We start from the raw sequence: 14326 nt of genomic DNA, 5'->3' as shown, positions 1-14326 counted from the left end.
AGTTGCCACCCTGGCTGTAAAAACCATGAGCTCACACACACACACACACACACACACACACACACACACACACACACGTCACCTGATGTGTGTTTACCACCATTTATTTGCACCTAGTTGTCTGTAGTGGACATTTACTTTATTTATTGGAAAATGACAAGGTTTCATGTTTGCAATAAAATAAATTACAAAGTAGCTTGCTAGTGGCCTATTGATTGTTGGGATGCTTGGCCTTACAGCTTGTGTTGGAATCCATGTCACTGTCAACTGGTTTTCTACTCAAATGTATTTAGTCACAAAAACAAACACGAATGCAGTATGTTTCCAATCAAAACATTGACTGTTTGGCATTCTGCACAATTAGTGAAATCCTGAGTTTTGAGAACCTGAGAGAAGAGGGAAAACAATGATTCAAAGCACACCAGACTGGAGAAATGTCAAACTTTTCTTTCTAAAACAGGACTACATAAGCGCCAGAATTTCACAGTACAGTTAAGTCAATCCCAACAGCTTTAGTGAGAACACTTTTATTTACACGATTTTCCAAACATTTTACATTCAGTGCAAATGTATCTTCATTCGTAGGAGAGGGACATCTTATTGGGACAGTTTGCGAGACCCACATTATGCTGATTCCAGGACTAAATTGTATGTAGAACATGCTTTTAGTCCAGAAGTCGGCTCAATCTGAGTCTGGGAAACCAGCCTTTAAAGTGTCTTTCTAACCAGGTATTTCTCCACGTGGCTTTATACATTAGTCTAGAAATAATTTATTGGACTTCTTCACAAAGGGGTGAACATAATTTAAAAACACTTGACCAAATCAAGGATCAGTTGGAATGAAAGCCAGCATACAGGCCACACCATCATCCTCTAAGGATTTGAACCAATCTCTCCATTGGACAGAAAAGTTGATTGGCATATAGCTCCTCCTCTGATTGCAATATCACAATGTTTGAACTAAAAGGGGGTATGAAATTAATTAGTCATCGTATTAACCCCTTAGATTACCTATTTATATGAACTATCTGAAATTAAAGACAAGTCTTCACTATGTGGAGACCATCATTGTTTTGACTGAAGTACCCAGCAGGCGACAAAGCATCAGTCTGCTGTAAAATGTAAAAACTGTCTAAACAGAGGGCAGAGTGTCTGGGGTTTTTCCGCTCCTCCCTTGATTAATTAAGGTCACTAATTAGTAAAGAACTCCTCACCTGGTCCTCTAGGTCTTATTTGAAAGGAAAAAACAAAAACCTGCAGACACTAGGCCCTCCATGGAATAAGTTTGCTACCCATGCCTTGCTTAAAAAGGACCTCCTTACTTCCTCCCTTCCTACTAATAACTGCTCTGACATCATCCTGATTGGATAAGTAAGGGTCAAGTTTAAGTTTCCCACTCAGTCATATCAGGGATCGTCAGGAGAGAAAGGGACGATAATCAGGTATTGGAACTCGGCCCTTGGCACGTCTCTAGTGATTTCATATGGGTGTAATGTCTATCAGCACCCTCTCCCCTACCCAAAACGTATTGTATTATCTCCCCCAGTCTAAGGCATAGAGTCAATTCAGTCACAAAAAGCATTTGCAAACATTTTTACAGCTGGCTGTGAAGCAGAAATGGTTATTGACATTATATACAGTTATAATCCAGATATCTAAAATCCCAAATCAAAATTGTGTTATAGTATAACATTGAAACCCAAGTACAACCCCAAAATAAAGAAATGTGAAGATTTAATACATTTTCAACATTTGAAAATAAAATAACTTTTAGCCTCGTCCCTCCATCAGCACCAGCAAAGTAGTGTTTTCACCAGAGAGACAGAAGAAAATGTCATAGGGGTCATAGTTCAATGACAGCCCTCTGGAATTTTGTTGTTTTTTTGTTTCTTACAAACAAGATGATCATTCTGGAAAAAAGGTGATCTGATTTATTTATTATTTTACCTTTATTTAACAAGGCAAGTCAGTTTAAGAACTGCCTGTTCAGGGGCAGAACGACAGATTTGTACCTTGTCAGCTCGGGGGTTTGAACTTGCAACCTTCCGGTTACTAGTCCAACGCTTTAACCACTAGGCTACCCTGCCGCCCCATTTAGTTGTACTAAGAAAATTAGCAGCATGAGAATAAGCTGTAACACCACTGATTATTATAAAAAGCTAAATCAACAGAAAATAAGAACAAACTCCATCTCTTAAAAAAGGACTACAAAAAGCAGGACTAAAATAGAGTAATGTTTTGTCTTCCAGTCTTAAACTGCTTTCTTATAAATTTCTTATAACACATACGTACATTTATATATTAATATCTCTCACAATTGACATTTTCTTATAGGTCTTTCTGCATTAGCTAATGAAACTAGCATGGGAGCTAGCATAAGAACTAGCATGAGAATTTGCAAAGGACCTAGCATAAGACCTGGCATAGGAAACTAGCATGAGAGCTAGTATAGGAAGCTAGCATGAGGTATAGAATGGGAAACTAGCATTGAAGCTAGCATGAGGCCTTATATTGAAGCTAGCTGAAGACCTAGCAAGAGAGCTTGCATGGAAGCTAGTCTGAAAAGGCCTAGCTGTACCCTAGCACTTAGTATGATGGCTAGCTAGAGTTGGGTTGAAATGGTACTCAATGTTCGGAACAGTCTTGTGTGGACAGGGGTGCTGTGAGTCCTGTGAGACTCAGAAGAGGATAGGTTTCCCGGCTGTCTTCTCCTGGACATAGCTGGTGAAGCGTTTGAGGAACTTGGGGTACTCCCTCTTGGCCACAGCCCTCAGAACTGAGGCAGGAGCCCAGCCTCCTGGGTTCACTGTGACAGACAGGAAGAGAAAATGCACGTTACACAGGATATCACAGAGAACAGTTTAATTCACAACACCTTCATATTTAATTAGAGCTGTCAAACGATAAAGAATCAAGTTAATCACATGGTTTTCTGTGGTTAACTACTTGCCGCAGTACAAATATCTCCTATAGTCACCCCTGGTGGAGTGGGTGCGTACACCGCCACCGCGGGGAGGCAGGAATAGCTAGTAGTAGGGTAGCTTGCCTTTGCACTTGTTGGCTTGCCTAACATTCACTAACCCTATAACATTAACCCGGAACCTAACCTTATTATTCTGAAAAGGAAGTCACTGAAATCCTAATTGAAGAATACGTAGTTACTGGCAATGTACTACATGGCCATTGTAATACTGCTTATTTGGTCTGTTCTAGCATGGCCATCTCTAGTGCCTATTTAGAGCGGTTGAAGAGATGAGCTCACCATTGGCGACGTAGGTGATTTTACAGGTAAGGTTGTCTCTGCTGATCTCCCGGTCGCCCTCTGGTGGGCTAACCAGGGTCTGGCATATCATGGCAATGTTGATTTTGGCACGAACACACCTGTTGGTGGGCTGCAGGGCGACAATGACATGGAGGAAGATCAATTACAAGCATAGGAGATTCTTACCAAGTTGAATATTTTAATTAACCATCATTTTGTTATCATTATTTGGGTTGTCTCACCGAGACACAAATATTTATTGCCAGAGGGACCTGGTCAAAGACGGACCTGAATAAGTGTTTAACTAATCAATACAACACCCCCAAAAATCTTGGAGCTCATAAGTGGTAGGATGGGGTCAAATGACCTGGGCGTTGTCGTGGTCCACAGAGAAGTTGCAGACCAGCCAGGTGTCTGGGTCATTCTCGTTATTAGCCAGGATCTTCCTCATAGCAGACAAGTACAGCACGTCTCTCTGGGATGCTGGCCACACCCTCTGCAATACAGTTCACATGTATGCTGCTTTACATCACAAGTCTTCAGGTTTTGGCTTTGTCTCCTTCCTTTAAAAACCCAATCTTTTCTCAGAGCCCATTGATTGTGTGTGTGTGTTTTACACGTTCCCTCTTACCTTGTGTGTCTGATAGACGATTACAGCGTTGTCCGATAACATCTCCACAACGTTGAAGTTCTCAATGGTGGCTGAATGAATGAAAAGAGAGACGGACAGGGAAACAGATTAGAACATGTCCACTAAAAATAAGGAACACGAAATGACAGAATTTAATGTTTACAATGTTTACATTTAAGTCATTTAGCAGACGCTCTTATCCAGAGCGACTTATGTTCAGATGAGACTTACTCTCCCAGTCGTTGCGTACGTTCGTGTCCCAGAAGTAGTGACACAACTCATGTCCCGTGACTCCCTTCACAGAATGGGTGGCCTTCAGGGGGTCCAGGACAATACCATTCTCCTCTACCTCCCTCCTGTACACCTACACAAAACAGAGAGGGGTACCGTGGTTACTACTTTACTTCAACTATGGGATTGAAGACAGAATGGCTTAGTTGAAGTGCTGGCAACAAAGGTTCTTTCTTTCACATAAGGCACATGCATAAATCAAATCACTCCTCTCTCTCCTTTCCCCCTACCTTCATCTCCCCCTCCTCCACCACCAGCTGCCAGTTGGCGTCCCCACCCATATCCTGCAGCGAGTAGGTCATGTGATTCTGCACCATCTCCTCCACCTATTAAAAGCAACCAGGAAGAGGAACATGAGGGACAGATGGGGTTAAATGTCAGATGGAAATAACAGCTCACTGACAAACACAAATGTGTTAAAGGAAAGACAAACCACTGATTGTACTGTGGTGAGGTAACCGCTATGACATGCAAACTGCAAAGGCCAGTCAATCTCTGTACTAAAGCATGCTAGCTAAATACAGTGTAGTGACTCAGGGTGGCAACCAATAATATAATGCAGGGGTGGGCAATTCCAGTCCTTGAGGATTGGTGTCACTGACTATGGGGCTACAGGGAGGATGAGAAGAGAGAGGGATGAGGAAGGAAAACAAGAGAACACGACCAAACAAAAAGAGAACGAGAGAGAACGAGAGAGAACGAGAGAGAGAGAGAGAATAGCGTGAGGGTGACTGTTAAAGTGATGTGTTCATGGACTAAATGAGGCGAATGACCTTGTCAGCGAATCTGTGTGATCCTATGGTGGAGTAGACATCTCCCGGGGGAACTGGACTGGATCTCTGTATCCGCGATTTCTCGGTGTGAGACTAGAGACACACGCGGGGCCAGGATGAAACACTCAATTTAATATGAAGATTGATCATTATCATCACAGAATTGGATTTAATCTCTATCAATAGAGGCGGAGGGGTTTTGCCCTGGCTCCTGTACCTGTTCCTCCATCTTGTCTTGTCTGTCAAGAGCAGCTTCAACGGCATCGAAAAACTCATCCTCATTGATCAGGCTGTTAGGCCCCTCCTGGAGGAAGAGGAACAGAAGGATAAGAAAAGGGAAGAGCTACACAGCGCTCATTACCTACTGAGAACGGGAATGACGGGTGTCTTTTCCCACCTGGCTCAATACCATCATAGACGACTGGGTCGGTTCTCACCTCGTAATCAGGCCCTCCAAAGTGAGACTTCTTCTTGAGCTCAGAGAGAGCGGAATGGTAGCCCTCCTCTATCCTCCTCCTCTTTTCCGTCTCCTTGTCCAGTCGCTTCTGCCAGCTGTCCTCTCTCTTCACCATCAGGTCGATGCAGTGGGACAGGGTGGACAAAATCCCAGCTGTGGTGGCCTTAAACGTGATCGCCTCGCCCTTAAAGTCTATTCCATTGATGCCCTTAGGGCTCAGAGATCGGAACACTGAACAGAGAAGAATGTGCGTGTAAAAACACACGTTTAAACATAGCTAGGTGTTTTGAAACATTTATTTCAGGACACTAATCGTATTTCATGTTTACTACATGCATACACACATGGACTACAAATAGTTTTTCATTTTCAACAAATAGTTTTCAAAAGCACAAATAGCCTCAAAAAAGGTTGAACCTGCAAGCTATGTAACCTTTCGATAGAAGTGCTTCTGCTGTACTCACGCTTCTCCTTGCTGCCGTTGTTGTTGTGGATGAACTCTCCGTCTGACCGAGTGTTGGGGAAATCATCCTCATCATCCTCAACAACTAGAGACAGAAGGAGGGAGAGAAAAAGAGGGAACGAGAGCGCAAAAGAGAGATAGAGATCAGCAATCGTCAAACAGTAGTACACCAGTCCCTATAAAGCCCCTGCAAAGAGTCATCAATAGAGCCAGAGTAGTGCCAAGAGTTGCCTATGCAGCCACCCAGCACGGCACGCTAACAGAACTCTACTGTCCTCAGAACAACAATGGCCTGGCCTCTTATTCAGGAGTAAGGGATGGACTGAGGGGGCATGAGAGGAGGGAACGAGGAAGGGATTTGATGGGTAACAAAGGAACGGTTTGATTGTTCGTGGTCATTCAGAGCCATCGTTCGGCACGGTGACAAAGCGCAAACTCCACCATGAGCAAATGTTCTGGCTGCAGACAGAGGGGGAGAGAGAGGGGGGTGGGGGGAGAGAGAGAGAGGGGTGGGGGAGAGAGAGAGAGAGAGGGGTGGGGGAGAGAGAGAGAGAGGGGGTGGGGGGAGAGAGAGAGAGAGGGGGTGGGGAGAGAGAGAGAGGGGTGGGGGAGAGAGAGGGGGGTGGGGGAGAGAGAGGGGGGGGTGGAGGAGAGAGAGAGAGGGGGGTGGGGGGAGAGAGAGAGGGGGTGGGGGAGAGAGAGAGAGGGGGTGGGGGAGAGAGAGAGGGGGGGTGGGGGGAGAGAGAGAGGGGGGTGGGGGAGAGAGAGAGGGGGGGGGGGGAGAGAGAGGGGGTGGGGGGAGAGAGAGGGGGGGTGGGGGAGAGAGAGAGAGGGGGGTGGGGGAGAGAGAGAGAGGGGGGGGAGAGAGAGAGAGAGAGGGGGGTGGGGGGAGAGAGAGAGAGAGAGGGGGTGGGGGAGAGAGAGAGAGAGGTGGGGGAGAGAGAGAGAGAGGTGGGGGAGAGAGAGAGAGAGAGGTGGGGGGGAGAGAGAGAGAGAGAGGTGGGGGGAGAGAGAGAGAGGTGGGGGAGAGAGAGAGGGGGGTGGGGGGAGAGAGAGGGGGGAGAGAGGGAGTGGGGGTGAGAGAGAGAGGGGGTGGAGGAAGAGAATGAGAGGGAGGGAGGGAGGGTGAGAAACAGAAAGAGTGAGGAAGGGAGAGAGAGAGAGAGAGAGGGGGGGTGGAGGAAGAGAATGAGGGAGGGAGGGAGGGTGAGAAACAGAAAGAGTGAGGAAGGGAGAGAGAGAGAGAGGGGGGTGGAGGAAGAGAATGAGAGGGAGGGTGAGAGACAGAAAGAGTGAGGAAGGGAGAGAGAGGGACAGAGAGATGACTGCATCTCAACGAGGGGGTTGACGGAACACATTCCGTTGAAGATTCTGCAAATGTTTCCCCAAAGCTCTGAATATTTTCATGATCTCCACACACACACACACACACACACACACACACACACACACTTAGCATTTCTGCTGGGAACACCAAATAACATTTAGAGACATTTTTGTGGCACTTTGCCATTGTTTTTTGGAGGTAGCTGTTGCGGTGTTTTCTGTTCATTTGCAAGTTAAGCAATAAGTAGGAAGAAACGTATTGGTTTTGCTGTCACAGTGCATGTGGAAGTATCTTCCTCCACAGTTACACAAAGGATCGTAGACCTGTGGCTGTCCAGCACTTAAGAATTTATTGTCTGACATAAGCATCTGATTGATTGACAGGTTCATTCATCGTCTTACCTTTGTCTCTCTGCAGCTCATCCTTGGAGACAGCGTCGGAGCAGCCGTCAAAGTACTTCTGCAGCGTGTCCACTTGTCTGCACAGGATGTCTCTGAACGTCTCCATTTCCGCCAGCTTCTCTCTCAGGCTGTGACCCTTTCGGGTCCAAACAGGGGAGCGGCACGGTCAGCAAACACTCTGTGTGTGTGTGTGTGTGTGTGTGTGTGTGTGTGTGTGTGTGTGTGTGTGTGTGTGTTTAGGTCTCACCTTGAAGGAGGATGTGGATGTGGCAGAGTAGCCGCTGGTAGCAGACGTGAGAGACAGCATGGAGCCATGTCTCCTCAGACTGGGTTCTGACCCATACCCAGACTCCGCCTAGACACAGGGAGGGAAGAGAGTGACGATAACGTTTAAGTAAATATCCACATCGCTATCAACTTAACACATTAGCCAAAACATTAAGTGTCCTAAGCGCTTCGTCAGCAGCAGCAAGGGGAGGTGACATACAAGTCACCGTATCACGCCACTACATCTACCACCACATGTAAAGCATCTTAACTCACCCTGTCACACAGTCACACAGACAGACCCACGGTGTGTTCAGTCAAACACTCCCGACAGTAATGATCCCCAAGCACCTTCACCGCTACTTGTCACACTGGGACAGAGTATGAGGTGAACGTTAAACCCTCTCCGACCCCATTTCTTTTCTCCGTGTGTCCCATCTCTAGCTCTGTCCTCCAATCCCAATTACTACCTGTGTTTCTGACAAGTCATGCTGACACATTTTCACATGACTCTTTCCTCTGTGTACATGTTATTCACGTGTCTTTTCATCTGACCACGGTTCTACCGGTGTGGTAAACAAGGTTTAGCCAGTACATCTTGTATGAGAGGATGTGTTATCACGCATATTTTTTTTTGACTTAAAAACAACGTCTTAAATGCGAATCACATCCTCTCTCACCATTACACAAGCACCCCTGTGTGTTTCAGGAGTGTGTGCAACATCACCCTGACCACACAGTTCTCTCTATGAGCCTGAAACAACAACACAGTGGGACCGTAGCAACAGTGACCACGGCGACCATGGAACACTGTCACAGAATGGAGTATTGGGCGGTCACATCCTCAGTCCTCTAACAGAGGATAGAATCCTTGACTTCTTACCGAACCCTGACACTTAAAATAGAGAGAGCGAGCGAGGTGGGAAAAGAGGGAAGATCTGTCTGGAGAGGACATAGTGATTTACCCAGTGTGAATTAGCACTCAGAAAAGAGTACAGACACTGTGTGGGGCCATAACACAGGGTTAAGGGTTCAAGTGGAACCGAGCATGTAGCCTTGTTAAACGAAGATGAAGACTGCGTGTGCTTCCATTCCTCACCACCAGGTGGCAGACTGTTCCCATGGCCGCTGCCTGGCCCTGTATCACCCACCCAGAGCTTACTATCGGTCAATGACCAGGAGTAACCATTTTCCTGCCTCCACCAGGGCTTTCAATACTACTGTCGCCCTCTCAGCTATACCCATTTCAACAATGACCATTCAATACAGCCGCTATCTGCCAAATCACAGAGCTGCTAATGAATATAATGCAGTTTCTTATCTGGCTGGTTGATAAAGACAAAATTGGCCACAAGATCAAAGAAGCAGTGTGTTTGCCATCAGTCTATACAAACACATTCACCAGAAATTGTATTTTCATTTTTTAATTTAACTAGACAAGTCAGGTGTTATTTTACAATGACCGCCTACCCCGGCCAAACCCTCCCCTAACCCGGACGATGCTGGGCCAATTGTGCGCCACCCTACGGGACTCCCGATCACAGCCAGGTGTGATACAGCCCGGGATCGAACCCAGGTCTGTAGTGACGCCTCTAGCATCTTCGTTTAACAAGGCTACACGCTCGGTTCCACTTGAACCCTTAACCCTGTGTTATTTATTTTGTATTTTATTTGACCTTTATTTAACTAAGCAAGTCAGTTAAGAACAAATTCTTATTTGCAATGACGGCCTAGGAACAGTGGGTTAACTGCCTGTTCAGGGGCAGAACAACAGATTTGTACCATGTCAGTTCTGGGGTTTGAACTTGCAACCTTCCAGTTACTAGTCCAACGCTCTAACCACTAGGCTACCCTGCCGCCCCACACAGTGTCTGTACTCTTTTCTGAGTGCTAATTCACACTGGGTAAATCACTATGTCCTCTCCAGACAGATCTTCCCTCTTTTCCCACCTCGCTCGCGCTCTCTATTTTAAGTGTCTGGGTTCGGTAAGAAGTCAAGGATTCTATCCTCTGTTAGAGGAAGTCACCCAATACTCCATTCTGTGACAGTGTTCCATGGTCGCCGTGGTCACTGTTGCTACGGTCCCACTGTGTTGCTGTTTCAGGCTCATAGAGAGAACTGTGTGGTCAGGGTGATGTTGCACACACTCCTGAAACACACAGGGGTGCTTGTGTAATGGTGAGAGGATGTGACCGCTGCGCCCCTCAAGGACCAAGAAAGATGGGGAAGGGAGAGATGGAGAAGAGGAGAGAGAGAGAGAGAAAGAGTAAATATGCAATGCCCCAGTCTGAATATAACTTAAACACACACATAGCTACAGTACTAAAACGTCTGTGTCAGAGTGAGTGAGTGAGAGACGGAGAGAGAGATGGACTGATTATGTGAAACCAGCTGTCTATCTAGGTGTACTAACCGATAAGAATATTTTACCAGACAGACGTGGAACTTTCCATACAATCACACACAGACCATGTTAACTCAAGTAGCAAAGAGCAACACAAAATATTATTTACTATATAAAAGAATTTAAGAACATTTTAGCCCTGACCAGATTGTTTTTCTCGAGTGAAAGTTGACACTTTGCTGTGAGTCTGAAGAGCGATCAGAGGGAGACAAGAGACTGCGAGGGGGAGAGAAGGGCCTCCTCACAGGCCGAGAGTTTCTGACTGTTGACTCACTGTGGGGAGAAGGCGTAGTGTGTGTGTGTGTGTGTGTGTGTGTGTGTGTGTGTGTGTGTGTGTGTGTGTGACTCATTCCTTCCTGCTCTGGCTGAATCAGAGGGTCACCCTGGGGCTGGGAGGAACAAGAGGAAGGGCGAAGAGTGTGACACGGAGGGGTTTCCCAAAACCCACTGCCAGGAATGACTAACATGTGTCAGGAGAGAGCGAGGGAGGGAGAGGAGAAAGCCTTCCGCATGCGTCGGTTCAGCTGGCGTCCATCCTAGGCGAACCCAACGAGTGTGCTCGCATTCTCCCTTCAGACCTTCGCTTGAAAAATGAGAAGAAAAGCTGAAAAAAAGTTTTGTTTTTCCATCTTGAGATGTTGTAGCCAGTATACACTTCCTTAAAATAGTCTGAATTAATCAAAGATAACCGAGAAATCTGTCATACATTTTTGCGCAATTTTACATGCAGATGTTTGGTGCAGTATTTCTCAAGGGGAAAAATGTGCATGAAAGCATTTGTCTCTAATTGAATGAAACACTTAATTGAAGAATCCCTACGGTTGACGAAGGGGCATAGACTTCGGCTACAGACTTCGGCATGCCTCGAGACAAAATGTGTGCACGAACAGCCGAAAAAAAACAACCTTGAAGACCAAAACTTCACAAAATGTCATAATACTCACGCAACCCCGTTTCGGGTGGGAAGCATGGGGATGCCTTAAAGGGATACTCCGGGATTTTGCCCTTTTTTCCTCTTCCCCAGTCAGAAAGAACTTGGCGGATACCATTTGTATGTCTCTGCGTGCAGCTGGAAGGAAGTTGCTAGCCAGCACTAGTGCAACCGATAATACTACCTCCAACTTCCTTTATACTGGACTCATTGTCAAAATCCCCAAGTATCCCTTTAAGGGTGGGGCGGTTACTCTGCCTTCAAGGACAAATTCATCATTATGTTCTGAAGCGTTAGTGTCTGACGCCACATACAAACACAATGTTCACTATTTAAAACATGTCAATTACATGTTCATAGGACAAGGTCTACCATTTGTTCTGCTGTGTTCTGGGCTCTCACAGACACCCTTTCCTTCACACCATCTGCAACCTCTAGGCTTGGGCGGTATACCGCATATCGGGGTACTTAGAAAAAGCCACGGGATGGTTTTTCCAATAAAATGTGAATATATGTATCCATTTAAAAAAAAAAAGTTAACACCTGCAGTCAACAATACGTTAGCAATAGGTTTTTATTTCCTTTCTTCATGTCGCTGGTCACATTATGAAGCTTGCCGTAGTTCCCCAGAACAGTTGAGCCAGTCGTGTTTGTTTGTAAATAGCACAACTGCGGGAGCTGGTGAGTCCGTAGTGTTCTATCTAATCGGCGAGTCTCTGTTGAGCGGTGCACATGAGGTGAAGTTACGCTTGTATGCATTTCACTAGTAAAATGTTTGCCATCAGATATCTTAGAATGGCTTTTTGCCAAAGAGCTCTGAATGAGTTGTCTGTACAGTTGCCATTTTCCCCTGTTGCTTCCTACTAGCGTTTTTTCCCCTCCTTCGTTCTTCTCACCCTCTGCTCCATGCACACATGCTGCTCGTCCTTCAGAAAAGCATCACAACTTTGTTCACTAGCACAATCTCATGTTCAATTCCCCTTGTAAATGTCCACACTCGCCAAAAATGACATTTGGTAGCTACTAGCTAAGCTTGTATAACTTTATGAGCTGAATTTACCTGTCTTTGGAATTTGTTTGTTTGTTTTCACTTGTTAGCATTTAGCTAACAGTGTATGTGATTTCACTATTAGATTGTGCTCATTTTGTTAGCATTCTGGTAATCGAGGTCCATTGGGCTTTTATTGCATTTTTTAGCATCCCCTTGTGTGCTATGCCAGTAATACCGTAAATCCCACCAAAGCCTTCTCACAACCCATTACCATTGCGTAAGCATATCCCTCCCTAGAAAATAGCCTCAGACTGTCAGAGTGAAGAATCCCTTCTGTCTATTATGGTCCTCCCACTCGTACACTCCTCCTCCCTCCACATCTTGCCTCTCCCCCACCCCTCCTCTCTATCCTAAACTCTACGCTAATCCATCCACAACTCGCTCTTCCGCCCTCCCTCTCTCCCCCCTCCTCCCTCCCTCTGATGAGTAACAGGACCTAATTCCAGAAGGATCAGAGCGTCTGTGGAAACAATTATAAACTGGATCAGTGATGCAGAGCCCTGTACAACCTATTACTGCGTGTGTGTCAGTGAGAACCCCTCCCTGGGAACTTTATCCTTTAACACCTGAGTGTAAACAATAGGTGCCACTCATTATCTGACCTGCTTTCAATGGTGAGAACAGAAAATGACAAGTCTGGAACACACACACACACACACACACAGGATTAAGGGCACTGTGCTAAATGGTAGTAGAACACACAGTAGCTGGTTTAGTATAGGTAGACTTGCCATTAAACACACTGCTGCTGGAGGGACTAGTGATGTCCTCTGGATGACTCCACTGTCTATCCTCCCCTCTCTTAGACTCTGATAGAAACACACACACACACACACACACACACACACACACACACACACACACACACACACAACTGTAACAGGGAGTGAGTGCCTGGTTGATACGAAATGAATGAAACAACTCAACCATCTACACTGAACCAAAATATAAATGCAACATGTAAAGTGTTGGTCTCATGTTTCATGAGCTGAACTAAAAAGTTTTCCATATGCACAAAAAGCTTCTCTTTGCTATAAAATGTGCACAAATTTGTTTACATCCCTGCTAGTGAGCATTTCTCCGTTGCCAAGATAATCCATCCACCTGACAGGTGTGGCATCTCAAGATGCAGATTAAATAGCATGATCATTACACAGGTGCAGTTTGTGCTGGGGACAATAAAGGGCCAACATTGCCAAAGATGTCTCATGTTTTGAAGGGGCATGCAATTGGCATGCTGAATGCAGGGATGTCCACCAGAGCGGTTGCCAGATAATTGAATGTTAATCTCTCTACCATAAGCCGACTCCAATGTCGTTTTAGAGAATTTGGCAGTACTTCCAACCGGCCTCACATCCGCAGACTACGTATATGGAGACGTGTGGGTGAGCGGTCTGCTGATGTCAACGTTGTGAACATAGTGCCCATGGTGGCAGTGGGGTTATGGTGTAGGCAGGCATAAGTTACGGACAACGAACACAATTGCATTTTATCGATGGCAATTTGAATGCACAGAAATACCGTGACGAGATCCTGAGGCCCATTGTCGTGCCATTCATCTGCTGCCATCTCATGTTTTAGCACGACAATGCACAGCCCCAGACCTGCCAACCCTGTCCAACTGTTTAGAGTACCAGACGTGTGTGGCAAATTGGAGATTCATGTGCTTAGACAAACATTATGGATCACGCGTGGTTCGGTTCAGTTCTCTGAAAAAGGTATTTACAAAACAGAAATAAGATTCATACTGCTAAGTACAGAACATATAAAATAAATATTTGTTTTGTGGAATTAGCGCAGATTGTCTGCATGTTTATTCCATTACATGTACAGTGTAGAATGGAGATAATTGTCTATAACGTTTTTCTTAGCATATGCCCCCAAGTCTCTATAGTAGAGGAATGCTTGTCACCTCTCAAACAGGGACAGCTCACAAGTATTGGCTTTTTAGACACGGTTCCTAATCAACACTAAAAGCAAATCATTTTGAAAACATAAAAACAAATGATCGCAAACTGGCTACACAAAGCTTAAGTGGGCCGCAAAGGGAATCTGAACGCTGTTTGC

General features: G+C 45.6%; 1 protein-coding gene across 2 annotated transcripts in view; it reads right to left on the bottom strand.

Moving 5' to 3' along the window:
* Positions 1–511: 511 nt before the first annotated feature.
* The window catches only part of LOC118385470 (ceramide transfer protein-like), a 35191-nt gene continuing 21376 nt past the window's right edge, over positions 512–14326 (bottom strand). The window contains exons 4-16 of one of the 2 annotated variants that reach the window (XM_035772620.2): positions 12991–13068; positions 7853–7960; positions 7606–7741; positions 5879–5962; positions 5395–5645; positions 5175–5261; positions 4958–5050; positions 4415–4510; positions 4125–4257; positions 3894–3964; positions 3630–3758; positions 3263–3392; positions 512–2806 (exon numbers count right to left, since the gene is read on the bottom strand). In XM_035772620.2, coding sequence (XP_035628513.2) covers positions 2679–2806; positions 3263–3392; positions 3630–3758; positions 3894–3964; positions 4125–4257; positions 4415–4510; positions 4958–5050; positions 5175–5261; positions 5395–5645; positions 5879–5962; positions 7606–7741; positions 7853–7960; positions 12991–13068 — 1524 coding nt within the window. In that variant the 3' untranslated portion in view covers positions 512–2678. The remainder of the gene's footprint in view (positions 2807–3262; positions 3393–3629; positions 3759–3893; positions 3965–4124; positions 4258–4414; positions 4511–4957; positions 5051–5174; positions 5262–5394; positions 5646–5878; positions 5963–7605; positions 7742–7852; positions 7961–12990; positions 13069–14326) is intronic. The other variant, XM_035772621.2, reaches the window with a different exon arrangement.

This window comes from Oncorhynchus keta, chromosome 6, assembly GCF_023373465.1.
Source record: "Oncorhynchus keta strain PuntledgeMale-10-30-2019 chromosome 6, Oket_V2, whole genome shotgun sequence".
In the NCBI taxonomy this organism is placed as follows: Eukaryota; Metazoa; Chordata; class Actinopteri; order Salmoniformes; family Salmonidae; genus Oncorhynchus; species Oncorhynchus keta.
Note: the sequence above shows the minus strand (reverse complement) of the source record. Positions and strands in the feature narration are given on the sequence as shown.